Source organism: Pleurodeles waltl, chromosome 4_2 (genome assembly GCF_031143425.1).
Source record: "Pleurodeles waltl isolate 20211129_DDA chromosome 4_2, aPleWal1.hap1.20221129, whole genome shotgun sequence".
NCBI classification, from domain to species: domain Eukaryota; kingdom Metazoa; phylum Chordata; class Amphibia; order Caudata; family Salamandridae; genus Pleurodeles; species Pleurodeles waltl.
The window spans coordinates 831,867,620-831,888,582 of record NC_090443.1 but is presented as its reverse complement, the minus strand read 5'-3'; the positions used below and the strand labels follow the sequence as shown (position 1 = coordinate 831,888,582).

General features: G+C 38.5%; 1 protein-coding gene across 7 annotated transcripts in view; it reads left to right on the top strand.

Annotated features, from left to right (window-relative positions):
- NFIA (nuclear factor I A) overlaps window positions 1-20,736 on the top strand; it is an 807,499-nt gene extending 786,763 nt beyond the window's left edge. For all 7 annotated transcript variants that reach the window (XM_069232553.1, XM_069232552.1, XM_069232556.1 and 4 more), the window contains one exon: window positions 12,946-20,736. In XM_069232553.1, the coding sequence (XP_069088654.1) occupies window positions 12,946-12,963 (18 nt within the window). In that variant the 3' untranslated portion in view covers window positions 12,964-20,736. The remainder of the gene's footprint in view (window positions 1-12,945) is intronic.
- Window positions 20,737-20,963: the final 227 nt, after the last annotated feature.

The following is a 20,963-nucleotide window of genomic DNA, read 5'->3' as shown; positions in this document are numbered from 1 at the left end:
ACAGTGCAAAAATATGGACATTTGTATTCATAAAGATAGATGGAGAAGAAACAAGATTAATATCTATAACAGGGTTATATATTAATAAATTTGGAAATGTCACCCTAGTAGGAGCTAGATGAAGGGGGAAAGCAGCGATAGACGGTCTCTCTTCTTGAGTCCACGTGCACTGCCTTTCATCCTGTCCACTCAGCAACTTGACCCAGGAATTAATTGGAATGCTGGAATTCAAAATTAAAAGGAGCATAGTGCATCTTTCTTATGTGCCACTGGACGAGGTAAGAAAGTGAAGGTTTGCAGCTCAATCACCGGAAAAGGATGACATTATGGGTTGTCCTGAACCCCCCCTCCCACCCCCCTGTAGCAGCTACAGCAGGGGTGGGATGCTTTATGGGCCTCTTCTATCTGAAAAGCAACAGTTGGGTAAGTACAACAGGGAAATAAAGAAGGTATATTAGAATTTAGGGTGAAAAGAAGGAAGTGTGGACGAATTAAGTGGATGAATGAGTATGTTGATGAATGAGGGGGTGAAAGCATGAGTGAATGATAGGCGACAGACAGAATACTTTATTTCCAAGAAATGAATTGTTGCACAAATATTGCAAATTGCTCAGTTCATGAATATAGACGATTACAAATATCATAAAATCAGCAGTGCGTAACATACATTTCTAACAGTTCAGCCGCACAGAATTTCAGCCTATAAAAGATATAACAAAATAAACATTTAACATTTCACCACAGTCATAGCTCAAAAATTGTATTACCTCTAATTTGTAACCATCATATTCCATTGTTACACCTGTTATTATAAATGTTCTATATGTTCTCAGTAAAATTACGTAACAAAAAAGAAAATCGCTACACTAAATCTCAGTGGGAAGTGCACAACCCAAAATCCCATATGTACTAAAATCATTAAAAATAAAAAAGCATAACCGATTAACTAGCAGCATACAACACGTTCTGACATGATAGCAATTTATCATAATCACAAGAGACGCACTTAGTAGACCTTGCTAACAGTGTCAGATTTCTCATATTCTCACCCAGCCTTATCAGATACGGTCAATAAGTGCTTGCCAGTTAGTGAACCAACCCTACCACCCAGAGGGAAGTACCGACCTAAAACTTGAAACACTGAAGGAAGGAGATCCTAGCATGGGATGTTATGATTTTATGCATGTATAGACTAATAGCAATCACTACATCCTGATGTCTGAAGCCACTTATTAGGTTTAAGCCCATATCTCTCGACCATACCCCATACTTTTTAAGGACAAGCCGGAGAATCTTCTGCATTCCCTCCACGAAGAAAATACAGTCCACCAACAAGTGAGTCACTGAGTATTTCCTACCTCACTTAGGTGAGCCAAGATTCTCAACTATTTTAGATTTGAACCCCTGTATATGCCAACCTGAGTCAATTTGGGAAGAGCAGGAAGAAGTCTGTGCTCTCCTGAGAAGCTAAAAAGGGGGCAACTGAACTTTTGGCTTTGAGATACTGTAGGTCCTTTCTGTAGTTGGTTTCAATAGCATATTGCCTGAGATTGCTCTTTATTTGACTAACTTTGGCCACCTCATGTCCTACAAAGTGCATAACGGGGACTTCCAGATGCTTTAGCATTATTGCCACAGGGTTCCTGGGAAGAGTTGACATTATCTCAGGTAAAATTAACGTCAACAGCTTGTCATCAGGGACCTTTTTTGGTTGTAAAATAAAAACATAGGACTCTGGCATCCTTAAGCGTGCTCCAGGCTAGAATTCTCAACTCTCACCTTACAGCTTGAATCATCAAATTTTTGGTAGATGGAGGAGCGGCTTCAAAACATTACCTTGAAGACTTTTCCATGGGACCCCTCTATCCACTGCAAACACCTCTGCTTCATAGAGAGCCTGGGGGGTTAATTTGCCCTGTATGACTTTACTTAGAGGATCAAAGGTATAATTGCCATGTTTACGGTCAAACCTTTATAGGCCATTTTCCTCTGCTGATAGTGCCAGTCTCTGGAAAACCATATGTGTATCCCACCTGAGTTTACCTGACAAAATCATACCCAGATACTTATACTGCCTAACCTGCTCCACCCATGCCTTTACTGTCAACATTTATTGTTATTTTATTTTCAAGACAATAAGCATTTAGGGCATTTCACTTTCGTTGGAGCCCTATGGGCGTGAGGTCTATCACCACCAGGTCGTCCATGTATATAAGGCAACTGATATGCCTGCCCCCAATCTTAGGAATTTAGCTATGCGTACCACTAAAAGTCTGGAGGAGGTCCGTAATGAACAGACTAAGCAGCAGAGGTGCTAAAACACACCCCTGCCTTAGACCGTTCTCTACCAGGATTTTCCTAGATTACCCAGCCCATTCAGATCGATTCAGACCCAGTTGTCACTATGAAGCTTTATCACTATGCCTAACAGGGCTCCAGAAATACTCCTCTATTGGGGTTTTCCCCAAAGCATAATGGTGTCCACCCTGTCAAATGCTGCCCAGAAGTAAACGAAGAAGCAGCAAAGACAACCTACCAACTCTATTGACCTCCTTGCGACACCCCACAGAGCAAGTCAGTGTCCATCGTTGAATGCCCTGGTCTGAAACCTCCTTGCGAAATTAGAATTAATCCGGTATCAAAAGCCCAAGCAGCGGGGTGTTTTAATGATGTTTGAGCTTAGAGTGAATATCGAGGTGGGAAGTCAGATGGTAATTAGCAGGCTGATCCATTTGCCTTTTTTGTGGATGGGCTTAACTATAGGTCCTTTCCATGAATTCGGTAGAGTGCCTGTTTACGTTACCCATTGAAAAATCTCCCTCAAAACTAATTACCACTTCCTAAGATCTTTCCTAAATATCACAAATGGAAGACCATCCAGCCCGCCAGCCTACGGGCTTTCATATTACTGATTATTTCAGAGAGCAATACTGCTGTCTGAGAGTTTGCAATCACTTCTGCCTCCCCTTCAGAGCCAGTGCGCTGGCAGATCCTCAGAATTTGTACTACTGTATAGAGAGTGAATAAACATATACCAGTTTTCCTCACTCATCTGAGACTCAAGCAAAGATGGAGATGAAAGGGTTACAGAATTCACAAGCCACCAGAAACACTTACAATTCGTATTGGTAATGGCAACCAGCATTAACTCCCAGTTCCTTCTGTAAATCTCTTTCTTTTTATGGGCACAGAGGTTTCAATAGGCAATTTTCGAAGCCACCATTAGGGTTCTTAAGGCGACATTGCTAGGATTTGTCTTAGAGCATTGGCGACTTTGATTTACCACTCTCCTGCCCTCCCGACAGTCATCATCAAACCAGATATTCCCTATACATTGTATGCCACTAGAATGGTGGGAGCCCTCCTTTGCCAGCTTAAAGTGGGCTAATAATTGCTTTATTAGCCTATAGTACCAATCCAATGCATCTTGGCCTACCTCCTGGTCCAAGTGCTACAATTCAATTGAGGAAAGAGTCTGCAGTACATCTTAGGTAATCAGCACTCTAGTGCTCTTGTGATAGACTACCTCGAGGGACAAGGTGCCACTTAAACAAGAAGAAATAGCATCTCTAAACTCCAGACTAAGAACAAAGTGGTCGCTAGGCCCCATATCAAAAACTCTAAAGCTTTTCACCTGATTAAATTGGTGTATTGGAACGGACACATAATCAATGGGCAAATTACTATTGCCGTATTTAAAGGTTCTCGCAGCAGGAGTATTGTCATTTCACCAGCCGTTCACATTAATCAAATTCAGTTGGCCTAAAAGAGGCTGTATCTTTCACCCTCCTTCCTTGGGGATTTCAGAAAAAGTACCCTGAGGAATATTCAGTGCCAACTGCAGCTCCTTCGTAGCTGCATCCAACTCTTTAAAAGATGACTTTTCATTAAAGTCCCCCTCACCACCAGCAAAGCATTAGGATAATCACATATCAGTTTTTCCACATCATTGACCAAGTTTTGTAATTCACACTCATGTAGGGGACTAATTTGAGGAACATTTATGTTTAGATAGATCATTTGCTTGAACTCATCAACATTAGTAAATAAATCAATTAGACAAGCAAGGACCTTACACAAGAAGTTAGAAGCTTTGTTACCTTCCTTTCACAGCAGACAGATACGAATATTAGCAAATCACCCACTCTTCTTCCTCTTAAGGAGCCCTTAGCATTTTTGGCTATAGTGACAAACCTCTCCACAATAGGACACTCCAGCAACCAAGTTTCCTGGAGGAACAGAACAGGAAAATTCTTTAAGACCTCTCCACAATTTCTCATTTCGATAAACGTTTTAAAACCATGTATGTGCCATACATTCTATTCCATACCAGTACGCGACCTGGCAGTAGATTCCCTGACTCCTACCATTCGATTTCCTCAGCACCTCCACCTCTCCAAGGAGAAATATAACAATCACATATTTCCAAAGGAGTGTCTCTCCATTCTCCAAGAAGCATCCACCTCCGGAGGGCGGGCACATTTTGATTCCTCAAGTGTTGGGCTCTGTCATTATGGCATGTTGCAGTAGCCATTCTTTGTTGCGAACCGTCCCATTCCCAACAGCTCCTTCCAACACCTTGTCTCTGCCCTACGCCCAGGGGCCGATCAAGGAAAATGTGATTATGTTTTAGCCCCCCATGTTCACATAAAAATGATCTTGAATAGGAGCAATTATCCTCCCCTGGCTTACCAAAAGTTTCCAGTATTATCTTACTTCCCCTCCAGAGGCTAAATCCATTTGCTAAACTAGAAGCTTCCACTAAGTTCTTTGCAAGCAGCGCTGCCCTGGGGATTATGACTCCAGTGTCTGCCAGCTTTTGAATGGCGGTTCCACCGCCATGCAGAAGCTGGCGGAGACTGGGTGCCGGGGGCCCCATGGGGGTCCCCGCACTGCCCATGCACTTGGCATGGCCAGAACAGGGGCCCCCATAAACAGTCCCATCACGCGCTTCACTGCCTTATTTACAAGCAGTGAAAACCGCGACGGGTGCTGTTGCACCTGATGCTCCGCAACATTGCTGCCAGCTCAATTACAAGCCGGCGTCAATGTTGTTGTGAGTTTCCCGCTTGTTCAGCAGGAAACTCATAAAAGGGCCAGCGGGCGGAATACCGGAGTGGCGGTCTTCCTACCCTAAGAGTTTGCGGGCCGCGGATAATGAGGCCCCATGTCTTTAACAAGCAAACAGGCTACAATCCCATATTACTTACATGTCAGGTGTAGCACATTAATGCCAATATCTGGCAACTGATAAGAAGGAAATTCAAAAAAAAAATACCAGGGGGAATTTAATTTTCTAATTAATGTGAATTGAAGTGGGGAAAGCTTCAAGCACTTTGTAAAATAAGGTCATTTTTGTGTTTAATAAAAATAAGGATTCTTCCATGTATACTGAGAGTGCAGGCATGTGAGATGCCAGCCGCTTTACTTTTCTGCTCTAAGCTGCTGCAGAAGGCTGAGTGGTCTGCTTCTAGTGAGCAGGCTCAAGAGACACCTGCAGAAAAGTGTGTGCGTCTAAATGTTGATAAAGGGCGCACGGAGCCCCTTTTGCAACACAATGCTGAAAGCGTGAATTGTTTGCAGTGGCCCTACAGACAAGGTTGGGTGTACAGGAGTCAAGTTCACACCCCGGTGCCTTGTCAGCGCAGTCCTTTGGTGACAGGCCGCAAGTGGAGGGAACAATAGCCGGCTGTGTCTGCTGCAAATCACAGAAAAAAAAATCAGCTCAAGAAAGAAAGTTTGAAAGCCTTGATGCAAGACAAAGGCGGGAGAGCTGCACTGCGCAGAGGAAAACGCCCGAGTCAGCAAATTGTATTGATTAAAAAGTAACCTTTAAAGTAACACTGGAACGCTGGAGTGTGTGGTTAGCATTTAAATTTAAACATGCCACGAGTTGATTTGTGTTACCGAATACCAGCACTGAAGGGACAGCTCTTCACTTAAGATTTGTCTTTCTTAAGCAGGCCAAGTATCCAAAGAAATGTCGCAAGGAGAAAAAAGGAAAGCTTTCAGTTCCCTTTCCAATGAAACTATTCCCTCCAAAATGAGACGGTAACGGAGCGCAATATTAGAATTTTTACTAACTTTTATGAGAGCCACAGAAAGGCCGATTATTCAAATCTACCGCTGGGTTGCCTTTGGGAGTGAGAGTTTCACGTGCTGTGCAGGTCATAAATTAGCCACACTAAATACTTCAGTGTGTTTGTAGTGGACCTGCAACGTCAGAGCCAGTGGAGGGGTAGGTTGGAGGGGGGGGGGGGGGGGGGGGAGGGGTATTTCTTGCTAAAGAAAGTCACGTCTAGGCCTGTCTCGTTGCTACTAGCAACCAGACATGATGTAACACCAGGATGAACTTGAACTAGGGGGACTTGAAAGGGGAACAATGGGCCCGAGCAATCAATAAAGCCTATTTCAGTGAAGGATTACAGGCCTACTCCGGGGTAACCTTGACTGCCAGGCACCCTCTGAATTGTAAGACGTGTGAAGAAAGTTTTGGCTTTTTAAAGAGGGCTGATGATGTACTGCAGATTTTTTGTTGTGCAGTGTGTAAATTGAAACTGCGTACCATGGCAAAGTTTATGCCCTACTGTCCAAGCACTTCAGACAACGTTTCTCTGCAGGGATCAGGCGCTTTAGGGCCAAACCAGAGTTCTTGGACGTTGTTATAAGAATGGAAAGGAATTCTAACATTGCCTTTTCTCTTCCTTCCTAGCCAAAGGTGTGTTTAATGAATGTGACTATTCCAAACGTGTAAAACTTTCTCAGTGGTCTTGAATTGTTCTGCAAGTGTTCTAATGCAGTTAAGGAACAGTTTTGGCATAAAGTTTTTTTCACTCTTCAGTTTTCTAGGTCAGAGCACTCTTGTGTTTAGTGGCGACGTGTTTGGAGAGTGGGGTTAGCTAAATCTGTTTATTTATTTTTTCGTTAAGGGAGTTGTGTTCTACTGACCTTGGTGTCCAGGACCCTGGATTCAAATGCCTGCCTTGACACTTCAACAATTCTTTTGTCATTTTGGGCAAAATACTTTATCCTTTTGTGCCTTAAAGTGTAATTTTCTGAGAGCAAATATATAAATCTAATTGCACAGTGTGATGTTTGACACAGTCCCATTGACATTGGGTCACTGCACATACCCACCGTTTAGATCACACTCTGATTTCTGCATTCCACTCTAGATGGGATTCTATGCACCAAACTGGAGTGTGCACAGTTCCCTACCTATCAAATAATCCTGCACTGGCTGAAAAAATGTTATTCACTCCACTCCTCATCTAACATATACCATATGTCTAACACATGGGCCAAGTTATTTCAACTGCAGGGGTAGGGCTATACAAAATCTGTGGCCATTTACTAAGGATTTATAGCAAACATAGTGGGCATGCTAAAAAATCTAGATCTTCGAAAGGGCGTATGAGAGTGGAAAAACTTGAGTGTTTTATCCATGAATGCTGACTGAAGAACGTGGGACCACTGCCTGCTCCTAAAAAAGTTTTTCACATTAATTCACAAAAGAGAAGGGGTTTGCGAATGAGTTACCACCTCCTCTACGGAGTCTGTAAAATATGAATGTTTTGCAACAGCATTACGGTTGCAAAACATTACTACATACTAGTGCGATTCAGTATTAGGAAGGGGCGCCCTAAACACACCCCTTTCCAATACCAACTCGCAAAATCGAAATGCGATTGAGTAAGAAGTTACTGTGTTGCATTTTGCCATTGGTACTTGGCGAAAAGCATTTTTCCGGTTGGGCCAATGGCGACCAGAAAAATGCTTTTTGCATCTGGCCTTTAATGTTGCTTGCATTTATCTGGATCAGGATATGCATTAAAGAGATTTTTTTGATCATGAAGCGTTTGGAGGGCACATACCTACGCAGTGCGAGGTGAGCTGCAGCATGAAAGCATTCTGGTGAGAAATCAAAAAACATACAACAGAACCTGTTTTTTGTTGCAGAGATAGGGGATGGACAAAAAACAAAAACTACAAAGAGAGACTTGCTTACTTTTTTATTTTCTGCTTATAGCTCCATGAATCCTGTCCACAGGGGACCACATTTCATGCTGCCCACATTAATTGCTGACAATTGGCATCTGCGGATTTTGTATTGTATTACAGAGTAATCTAATACAAACATAAAAATCAAATTATCAATTTGTACATAACTTGTGGAGATCCTAGAACATAGATGCAATCAGGCCTGATTCTCAAAGAAACAAGTACATTTACATCCGTAGGTTGCATTGCGTACAGACATGTGCTTTGTTGAATGCACACATTTTTTCCACGTTACTCCATGAAGTCACAGGCATAGTCCTGGAAAATTGTTGGTAATGAGTAATTTTGACAAGTGGCAATTTTTTTTTTCCATGCACAAATATACTTAGTATACAACTGCACATGGAGAAATATCACTGCATTTGTTCACTGTTATTTTTTATATTTTCTGTGGAGAAACTGCTTCCTTTATCCTCCTCCAGTTTTGGAGTTATTATAATCCCTTTCCCAGCCCTTGTCACAAATAAATATGCAACCGTTTTTAACATGTAAAGTCAATGAAAAGACATTTGTGAATATCCACAAATGTGTAATTTTGGATGTATGCACAAACTCACAATGTATTACCGTCATGGAACGCCCACTCTTTACCCACTTTTGTCTCTCTGAGTAGATTTACTTACTCACTTAGAAAATATGGTTGAGTATAAAACCAACTTTTTAGACTTCAGAAGTGGTTTGGGACTCAAAAACAATGCTAATCTCATGTATAAGTCAAACTCACATGACTGTAGCTGTCAGTTCTTAGTTATATACTTGCAACCATCTTTGCACCCTAGACACTGCCTTTGACATAGAGTAAAAGTATAATAATCTTTCCACTAGTAACATTTAATAAAGCAAAGCCAGAGAATCTACTAGGTTATTAAACTACTTAAAAATTAGCCCTAGATTTACTAAGGCTTTGCACCAGCTGTAGTATGAGGCAATAAACAGCTCCCACAAAACTGTACATGCTATTTAGTATCCAGCACAAAAGATGTTTTATACTGGAAAAGTAAACTTTTCATTATGCAAAAACTGTTTTAAACTTCTTTGGGTCATTGGGTGTAGTGGCTCAATGCATGTGCCGCTAGGTTTTAACTCAAAGCCTGATCCACTAAGCTAGCCAGAGTGAACTTTGCATAAAAAAATCAAAGCATTCTTAAAGCAGGGGCAAACAATGGAAATTTTGATCATTTCAAGGAAAAAAACAGCTCCTACCATATGTGATGTGTGCTGCTGTGCAGGGCACACATTCAGTGTATGAACCTTTTAAGTTTTTCAACATTATGGAATTTGTACAAAAAGGTTATGCCCCCTGTTCATGTTCAAATTCTTCATTAAGCAGTGGACACTCACCTCTGCGTTATGATGCAGAGTTATGCGTCATGCAGGACAGCCTATTTGTGTGTCAGTGCAGGGGATGATGCAGTAGCAGCAAGACAAACGTTTTAGATATGGTGTTGTACTGTCTTTTCCCCTTTGCATAATGCACTAAAGCAAATGTGTATGGCTCAGGATGTCTTTCACTGTAATTTTTACATCTGATTCTCTGGTAATCCTTCTGTATACTAGATTAAAGCCTTGGTGGTGTGATAAAATCTTACAGTGTGGATCTATGGGATAATGTCCACTTTAACAATTTAATAGATTATTTCGATAGTCCCAGAATGTATTAATTTTATGATGAATTTCTAAAGAAACATCAGTCTTTCACCTGCCTCATCTGAAATTCTGAAATCAAGCTGTTCTTATAGCAAAGTTTGAATGGGTGTCACCAGAACAGGGTTATACAACTTTTTGAACATAACTCACAATAGTAAAACTATAGAAAAACTAAATAGTAGTACTTCTTGTAATCTGCTTCTAGCAGCCCTCGCTAGTCTGTGCTTGGAGCTATAGTAGTTCAAGGATTAACATGAAAGCAGATCCATCCTATAAGAATTGACGATTGCCCTTTATCTACTCAGTGTCTTCTTCATTGATTTTTTTGTCAGATGTTGTCAATTTTGTTTTAATGTCTCAAAGTAGCAATTTGTTTTTTAAAATATCTAAAGCCTCCACCTTCACCCTTCTCCACTTGTTCCACCTACTCCTAATCTGACTCATTCTACATGGACTTCTGCCTACCATGTAATGTGTAGGAGCAAATGAAGCTGTAAATTGGGCTGCTGTGAAAGTGACCAACTGAAAACATATAGAAGTAAATTGAGCTCTAAACTGGAATGGTGTATAAGTGAGCAAAAGAGATTAGGGAACTGAAGACGTTAGACACAAACATGTACCTAAAGCTTTGTTTGTGTTTCTACATGAACAAGGATTGAGGTAGTTGGTCTGAGACCATTTGGTCTGTGGAGCATACATGAAGAACATTTCAAGTTCTTAAACTGAGATTTAGTTTAAAAGCTACTGAGAGGTTTTCTATGAACCAGCGTTCGTCCACACTGCAACCATTGCATTTGGCACGCACCTCAACTCAATCGGAGCTTCAAACCTAAAAAAATAACAATTTGACGATTTGTGACTAACAGATAACCAACTTTAAAGAAAATGTTCAGGTTACTAGTAAGATAGCAGATTACTTCATCTTAAAATACATTAAATGCATTTGTCAAAGTCTGCTCTACTTTAAATCTTTAGCTCAATTGTAAACCAAAATATACCAATCCATGAGGTACATTGTGTGATAGATATTAACTGCTGTGTATTTAACTGCAACCCATTTTGTGTATTAACCTTATTGTACCAGCAGCACAGTTTGGTGCCTGTTACCTGTGTTAGAGCAGCGTGAAGGAATACGTCTCTCTTTATACTTTCCATCTTCTAGAGTTTAAAGTTCTTGCTCTAACCTTTTGCACTTTTTTGACCAAGTTCTTATTGAGCAAGACAAGTTGACCAGAGATAGGAACTTTAATTGCAAATCAGAATGGATGATTACAAGGAACATCCTTCATCTAATCATCTGTATGTTTATACACAGTGTGAACTGCTTTCTGTTCATAACAGATTCTCCAACAACTCAGTAACTGCCGAATTTGGGATTAAATTTAGAGCTGTAACAATCATCACATCCTAGTTCAGCTCTGACAGTAGAAATTGTCTGATACTAACCCTTACCTCTTTAACTTACCTTGTTGTACTTAACAATGAACAAAGTAGTGCTTAAATTGCCCGGACTCCAAACCTTTACTATCTCAGGATGCAAGAACAAGGTTACCAGAAGTTAAGGTTAGTCAGTTCTGATTTTGTGATTCCTATTTATAATGTGTATGACTGTGTTTCAGTTACCCTCACTCATACTTTACTATTAGAAACACTTCACTTAAGATTATCAATTTAGCAAGGGATCTACAATTAAGGCTTCAGCATCGTAAACAATTTATATATTCCTACTTCAGCTCAAGCAGTGGTTATATTTGTTAAAATTAATATAGACATTTCTCATAATACTTGTAAAGGTAACATTTTTGGAGTGATAGTTAAGAAGAAACAAGTTACTCTACTTGTTGTATTATTGCATCATTGTCAGGGCTTGGAGACAAGCACGCTTTCAGCTTTGTAAACAGAAAAAATACACTAGGATTATTTGGGATTTCCAAATGCTTTGCTGTTGCTCTCATTCACTCAACAGTGCATTTAGGCACCCATATTTAGAATTTCTATTCTGGTATGCAAGGTTGAGTATAGCATGTTTATAAAATCTGAAGCGGTACATAGCCTTTCTACTCTGAGAAATCCTGCTTTTAGGAACAGTTCATGTGGAAGAAATCACTTGCTCAGAGGAACCATGAATAAGCAAATCTTGTCCACTGCATGCAAAGGCAGTTCCATAAATATTTAGAAATCTGTATGTAATCCTACCTTCACAACACCAACTGAATTAGCATCCATATACCCCTTTCCATTGGACCTTCATTTAGTGTAGTAATGCAAAGCAGTAAAGAACAGCACTGCCAGTCAGTAATAATATACAGTAGAATGAAGTTGTGTGCAAGTTGACGTTTCAATCATACTGTAAATACAGGACCATCATCAGAACTCGGTCAAATATGGAGCCATAGAGAACACTCCTCAAGTGACAATTTTCACGAAACTGTGTAAAAACGCATGAGCAACAGGTAGACATGGTTCACTAATAACAGTTTGTGTAATGTACTGGGAGTCTTGAGTCAGAAACTCTGGTATTAAGGCTGAGCGGGGGAAAATGCCCTGACGCTTGCGTTCCTGCTCATTTTACAATTTACCGGGCTGGTCCTCCATTGCCAGACTGCCCACTTGGGAATAAGACGTCATTACAGTAAAAAGTACACATCATAGTGGGGTATAAGAATGGGTATTATGATGACATATGAATGGGTTTACCAAGAATACTGTTCTGCTTGAATACTTTTTTCTCATAAGAATCAAATAATTTGTATAGATTTAGAAAAAAGAAAAGGTACTGCTCAAGCTTATTACTAGAGTTATATATTTTTCCTGCATTATTTGCTACTTTTGATATACCTGATGCCAAACTACCTGATCCTACAGAAAGGTGTACCTAGATTCAGTGGCATAACCGCATAGCCCTCCATCACATTACAATTTTTAATACAGTTCTGTTCAAAGCCATTTTCAAAGCCCGAGCATCTGAAAGAGGCCTAAATATTTTAACTTCTACTTTCTCCATCTTGACTACCCCGTCTTCCAATCCGCTTTTAGCAACAGTGATTGACATTGGCTCTCCACTATTGCTATTATAAGATTCTACAATTATAGTTTCAACTTTTTCATATTTAATTTGTGCATTTTGACGTGGTGGTTTGTTTAAAAGGAGAAAATAATGCTTTGTAGTTTTTTGCATTATCCATTTCATGTTGTGCCATGTACACTAAACTTCCTTTTGTTTCTTTTTCTTCTTAGTCCTGGTACCTGGGATAATAGGCACCACTTTCCATCATCCAGCAGACAGACCACCTCACTCCTTCCCATACTTTGTGAAATAGAAGCTGCAGCATTGGAAGCAACACAGAGCAATTAGTTCACATGGGAGGAGAGATGAACAGAAAACAAGAATAATATAATCAGCAAATCATAACATATAAATCACATAATTTTGAATGGAATAGGCCACAATAATTTGTGTTTTCTTTGTAAAAATTCTTACATCTTAAGGTCTGTTAACGTTGATCACACCACGAAGACTTCAAAGATTGTGAAGTGTTATCAATAGAAAAAGCATATGCAATGCTACAGTATTGTAATGTTGTTTATTTGGACTTGATGTAACACTTTCCCCTGAAGTAAAACACGTTTGCTGTGTATTACCTGCATATGTGTGCTACTCCTTGGGAAATCTAGTTTAACGTGTACAGATGTATCTTCAGTAGTGACTGAATTCTACAATGCAATTCCTCTGTGATATGTGGAATACAAACTAAAGCCCTTTGACTTACATTTTCAGAGGTAGAGACGTTTCATACACAGCCTTAACGATATTAGAATGCCATCATGTTTTTCCATTCAATTTGCTGATCTGTAACGCAGTTAAAATTCAGTTGTCAGCGAAAATATTTGAAATGCTGCACTTATAAAAAACAATTTTGTCTATAATTTTCAACAACACTAAACACAGAAATGGGGAAGATGGTCTGTTTTACAGAAACTGACAGGATTCAATCAAATACAATCACATTTTGGATTGAGTAAAGTGCAATTTCATTGGATAGCTAAGTATCTTTGTAAGATAGAGATTGTTGAAAATTCTATTTTTATTTTCCAAGTCTTTCCACCCCAGGACTCTAAATTATTGGGGTACAAAACAGCCTTGTAAGAGAAAGGGGAGCTATTTTTGTTTTTATGTTTTTTTAATTGTTAAACGTATATCCCTTAAAAACTGAAGGAAAATGTAAAAAAAAAAACTATGAACCTAATGGTGCTTTTACCACATTATTTTAATTACATCAAATGCTAATTCATCATTTTCTGTTTTTGAAGCACATAATTAAGATTATATCATAATATCTGTTCTTTTTATAAGCTAAAAGTCACTTTTAATTGAATATGCCAACTCAGAATTTATTTTACCATCCTACCCAAAACAAAATATTATTATTTAGTTTTGAAGAACAGGTCCATAGAGTAAGTGGCAGTGTCCCAAAATAATTGGTATACTAGACAACAAGCACATAGAATTATTTATGTTACGGTTGTCAGATCCAACAAAAGACACTAGCCAAAAGGAATAGAAATACGTGTTTGGGCCCTAAAACAAAACTAAAATACAACAGAAGTGATTTTTCTATCAGACAGCGAAGCACCCCTTGGCTTCGCATGCAACTTTAAGGTTTCCTATACTATAGCTATATATATATATACACATGCTCTGGTTGGCAAGGACAGCTAAACAGAAAAAAGTATCTGCATGTTCTAGTGTTAGTAACTAATTTTTATATAGTTAATGTAGGTTAGAGTAGAGTGCATTAAACACACTATTATAATCCCTATTCCAGGCACTTGCCTATAAACTATGTTTGACCAGCCCTTGGTAAGGGTTTCTACTACTGTCCGATACAATCAAGGTAATGAAATTTATGGGAAGACATTTTGCTCCTCATCTTTTCCCTCAGTTAATATATTTTTCCTTAATTTGCACGAAATGAAAATTCCATATCAATGTGCCTTGCCCTGGATAGCGATTATTTGTGGAATTGTTGCACATGTTCCTACACATATTGGAAAGGGGCTTTTCCCTTGTCAAGCATTTGAAGACACTTTTTGTAAATGTGACTTTCATGTCAGCCATTGTAAGCTTTGACATCTAGGATTGCATAGTACGTTAGCTGTTTCACAGGTAGAGCAGTCTCTGTTGTCCTGTATGGTCAGTGCGATTCTGAGCTCTGTAGTTTGTAGGATATCAGTATTTTTGGATGTTGCTGCATTTTAAATTTGATTTAAAGTCTTCCTTTGTTTTCCCTGATATATGAAAATATGCAATACTTGCTTATATCATGTAGAAAAGCTTAGCAATTATAAATATTTCTTTATTGTTTTTTTATTTGACCAAAGTTGGTGCTGCACTTGACGCAGTGTGTTTTAGATGTTTGTCATTGTACTTTGTGATTTTGATTGCACATGCAGGAAGGGCTCTTCTCAAAGAAGCTGCCCAACTGTGAAGCACTAAGCTGAACCCTGCTTGGAGTAATTTTATTTTACAACTGTTTCCTTTCACAAGCAAGCCTTAAAAAGACACCTGTTTCTTCGACTTCCACACCCATTTTTATTAGCAGACAGCAAACCAATCCACATTTCAACAAGAAAAAAATAATGCCCATTTTTATATGCACGTTTTAAACTTCCAAGTTCCGGACATTGTTTACTGGTTTTCTCTATTTAAGGAAAAAATGTTTTGGATTTCCATGTGTCTGATACGTGGTTGAGTAGTGGTTTGGCTGAAATTGTATTGTGTGATTGTTAGTGTATGGTGTCACTTTCTGTAGCCAGCATCCTTTGCCTTCCTTAATAGCACTTAGCTGGGCATTACTTTATGACATATGTGCACTAAAAATAGCAGCTTTCAGTGCTTCACAGTGAAGGGAAAAAGCCTAGACAAACATTTTGTCAGAATCTTGACATGCATCAAGGATTCGCCGGAGAATTGGTTGTATATACAGTAGAAATGCACCCTTTTTTAAACACAACAAACTAAGCAATAGTTTGGGCAGTTAGGTGTTTTAGTGAGTGTGTTGTAATCATGGCTGCAAAAAGAGAAGACTGAACTGCCCACTCCGCAGATATGTAATTTGTATGTTGTATAGTTTTATTGATTACACTGATTTATTCTACCCTATTTTATAATGCAGGACTTTTGTAATGTTGTTTAAATGAGCAGACAATTCTGTCAAATTAGCTTAGTGTAATTTCTGATTGTTTGTTATATGGCAGCGTTCATAAAATTGCTTTTTTCCTTTGGGAACTGGATTTAAGTTAAAAACTTTCCTGTTTCCGTTTTTTGTACGTATTTAAATACTGTTATTTTTCTTCTCTGAATGGTATGGCATATTCCTATACTTAAGAAGTATAGGTTTCTGAAGCACCATTGTAAATGGACATTACAGGTATGCTGTATTTTGAAGGTAATTTGCCGGATCAAGTTTCATAAATTTAGAGACTCCTGGGGAGAGTTGCTATGACATATTTTAAAGGTTTTAAAACATTATATAGGCTTTCATATGTTTAACCAATAGAGGCTGTGAAGTGTCAACACACTAAGCTGTGCTTTTGTTCACCTTATTTTCCACAAAATACCACAGTGAAGCCCATAGGCTAGTCGTTCAAATCAAATGAAGTTTAATTCCTCAAAGTTAAAAAAACATACAGTTGCTTAAGACAACTGGTTCAGGCGTGTGCTCTGCAGTAGCACAACATCCTTCAACTGGGACAATCATCTCTGTAGCTGAATGTGAAACTTCAAGATATCGGGCAATATAGAATTCTGTATCTCATTCTGCGCCTGTAGCCATACTATAGAGGACCGGTACATCTGTTTCATTCCCTTTATGATTATTTAGCATTGGTTTGAAAATGCACAGGTACATTACACTGTAAGTTAGAGGGCAACCTGTTCCTAACTGGTCAGGCCACCACAACTGTGTACCCATTGCAACAAACTTGTAAAATATTTTGCTGGTTTAATCCTTCTGGAGCAGAAATCTGTGTACCACTGGCAGGTAACTGATTGAAACAATGGGATTGCCAGGTCAGACTTCCATCTCTTTGAGATCAGAAGAATGAGTAACACTCAATTGGATAATAGTAACATTTGTTATTTAGACTGTAGCAAGACGTTCCTTATAGACTACAGCTTAGTATTATTATTGTTTTTATATTTAGGAGCTTTAAAAACTGAAACTGTTGTGGCTGCTGTCAGGTAGCGAGAACTCCATTCTCATGGAGGGACATTGGGAAAGACGAGGTGTTCAAAGGGAAACAATTATTATTGTAGCTCAGAGAACACGAATGAGCCACTATTGTTGGGAGGTGAGATAATATTTTTGAACTTTCACATGGGTTAGGTTACAGTGATGTCTCTTTTAAACTGTGAAACATTAAAAAGTTGGGTAAATAACTCTATTAAAATCTGACTCTAGAATTAGCATGTGCAAATGCACTTTAATGGACTTCCCCCACCAGAAAGCCATTCAGAAACATTGTGTGCCACAATTCCCACCCATTTCCTTGTATTTGCATTGATTGAGGCACTTTGTCTTATTACCTACACTGTACCCCTGGTCAGAGAATTACTTGATAGTCCTTCATATTAGCTAAAAAAAACAGGCTACAGTTAGACAGACATGATACACGTTTTAGTTATATCTCCTTCATGTGATAAGGAGAAAAAAGAATGCATACATTACGTTGACCCACAGTATTCAGTCAGCCCACAGGAATATGCAAATCCCTTTACAGTTTTTCTTGGTCTTTTTTTCAAAATACTCTTCTTTATAAGTAACAGTGTTATTAAATATTTACTGTGCAAAACAGTTACATAGCCTAAAACATTTTGGTTGTAATTTGTTTTCAAATGAATGTCATTTATTATTGTACTTTGGATTGTGTCTCTCAAATTATCTGTATTTTTGTTGATTTGGAAGAAGGCCTCCATAGATCAAATGTTCACGCAGTTGGAATGGTGATTTAATGAGAGCTTCAATTACACCATAGAGTAACCTCATGAGATCTTCTTGTAGGAAGACCTCATGAGGCGAGCTTTGTGTTTTTCACCATAAAATCAAGGAAACACATATTGTGGGACCGACATATCGAGGCCTAAATAGCAAGAACCAAAATATTGTGAAATTTAGTATCTGTAGGTAAGTATAGAGTTGCTATAATTGACTTCACATCTAAGCACCTTAAAGAGATTTTCAAGGTACATAGAAGTGTAGTTAAGTGTAGTAGCCAACACTTACCTATATGGGTTTACCTTCTCAATATTTTTTTCTCAAAATTAAGCCGAGATATCTAATCTCCACTCTATTTTTCCTCTATATTTTGACATGCAGTCAAATTTTGCCTGCTTAGCAGAAATGTCATTCTCACACTCTTAAAGCCAATCTGGGATTGAATTTGATGCATGTGATATGGCTCACCTGTAATTAAACTATACTACCATCCTGTCTATGGCCATGCAATGACCATATTTATATTTATTTTCCCTTTGTGTTGTTTCACTAATAGTACACAGTGAGACAAAATAGCAGGTAGTAACATTGAAGCTATTCCATAGCACTTAACTATGGAAAATATGGTGTCGCCAAAAATGAAATCTGTTAAATATTTCATGCAAAATCCATCACATGGTGCTATTACAGGCTGACAAAATGATTTACAAAAATGTGACGACTTTGGCTCAATTCACCCTGCTTTCCAACAATGTAAATGCATAGCAGTGTTTATCTGCATGACAACTATGCACTAAAATATCTGAAAGAAAAAAAGTGAAATGATCAATCTTTGTCAACTTTCTGTTTTCTTTAATCCTTGCCTTTTTGATCTTTGTAATAATGCCAGCTTTAGGACAGAAACAGCTATACAAAACCAGCATAATACCTGATATATTAAAATGTAGTGCCTGTAAAATCTGTATTATATTGCTCTTCTAAAATATGATTCTACACCGGTAGCCTTCGCTGTCTGTCAGAACCCTCTGATATAGCTAATGTAAATTAACCATACAATATTAATGCATGCAATTCCATAATGTGTAGTGAGCTGTATGAATATTACTCAAATTTATGTTACTCTTTTTTTCTGACTCAGTTCTTGTCAGATAGATTTAAAGATATTTCACTGAGAACACAAACTCTGTCTTTCTTCATTTTGGGTGTTTTCAGTATTTTGGAGGTATACATTAAATTCAGTATTACATATTTTTTTCTTTTTCGTAGAGGGTAAGCATGGTTTTGATTTCCAAACCAAATGTCAGTGCCTGGTCAGATTTTTGTCTCGAAATGTCTTTAAAAAATCTCTTTGCTAGGATAACTACAGGAAAGACACTCATCGGGTTTCAGTCACAGATAAAATTCTGTACCCTTTACTCAAGTTAGTTAAGGCTAACTAGTGAACTGATGACATTTCTGTAGGAACTCATTATATATCCTACTTCACACCAGGCTGCTTAACACTACAACAATAAATATTCTCAAAAGTGGCAGGTTAGCTTCTTTCACAGTTGAGATATATTTTTGTTTAACAAAAACAATGTACAGAAGTCTGGACAGTGGTTCATAAAAATTGTATGCTATTCACACAGGTAAACATTGCCCATTGCAGCTGTATTTGCTTTCCTATACACCTTCTCTTCATGGTTGTGTGACACCTGACAAGACCATGCTCCCTTCATTTCAATATATCAATACAGCACATTGAATATGAAGCATAGAACAAAAGACAAATTCAGAAGGGGTAGACAAGGACCAATTTGAGCCCCCATTCCTCTTCCGGTCACTTGACATCTCTTGTCACAGATGTGAAAACCAAGCTATATACCTGTTATGATAAGAAAGTGTTGTTTCCAACCTTGAGAAGGAGAGCTCATGGAATGCCTGCAGAAAGAGGTCAACATGTCAGATCTCTGCCCAGTTCCAGAGCTAGCCCGAGTCTTCCATATCTTTGAGAAGATGAAATGGCCACTTATCTTAGCTGTATGGGTTATACATGACTTTCTACCGAAAGATGCTTCACCCTTAAGGACATCTGGGGCTACCTCAACAGCCTCATCAGCAAAACATAGCACAGAACATTTGTACGTGCCCGTAGGCCTGTTGGTGTAATGCACTTGCTTTTCATGCTGTGCAGATCTGTGTTCAAGTTTTGACTCTTAGTGATAATGCACCAACAGTCTGTGGCATGAATTTGTAGTGATGTTTTTATAAGTGATCCCCAGCCATGTTTTCACCTCCCTGGTACTAGGAGCATACCTCATCTACCTTAATGTTGGTTTTGCCCCATACTTAATAAAGTGTTGAATTGTATCTTATGCACTACAGAGCTAATTATGCAATGGACATGGAAACACTCAATTTATTTGTTCATTCACAATAACGCAAATTACTTTCCAACCTTTTAGTTTTTAGGGAAACTTTAGGTTAAAAAAAGTTATAGACAAAAAGCAACACATTTTATGGGTGAATAGTGATATAGGTGCAAATACTAATGTGCCTGCAAATACTCTTTACTGCCATTGTAAGAAAACTAAAAAATGGCTGATCTCACAAAACCGATTCTGAACTCAGTTTTTCTAAATTCACCTCGAAGGAACGGTGAAATGGAATTTACTTAAGCATACCATGTTCTGTGACACCAAAAGTGTAAAAAGACCTGGGAAAACGTCAATAATTGCCTGTGAATATAACATGTATTTTTGTGAACTGAGCTCCCTCTGCTTTTAGTACATTTGTATTGAATGTCATAGTTAACATTTTAGTTTTACTGTGTTCTGTAAAAATCTGTAATTGCTTGAGAATCACTGTGGGCATCCATTCTTTTTCACCTACATCTCAGCAGGTTTTTTTTCGAGCTGGTGTGGATTAGTTTAATTCGTGTATTCGACCATTAGTGCTACCACCTTCTCACATTACAATACAATTACTGGAAGCAAGTAATGCATTTCCTATGCAACAAAAAAGGAAAATAAAAAAATGCTAATGCTAACGCACTGTCTTGTGTATTCATTCCAGTATCGTAAGATTATGATATTATGATATTCAACGTTTTTATTGTTGTGCCTGCTTTTGTGCTGAGAACTGTTGCTGTAGAAGCAATCTCTTTGCCTAGAGATCCCTTTGAAGCTCACAAGCCTTATGTACTCCAGGGATGTTTACCTCCTGGTCTAAATCCCAGTTCATTCTTCCAAAAGAAATACAATGGGTTACAGTTAT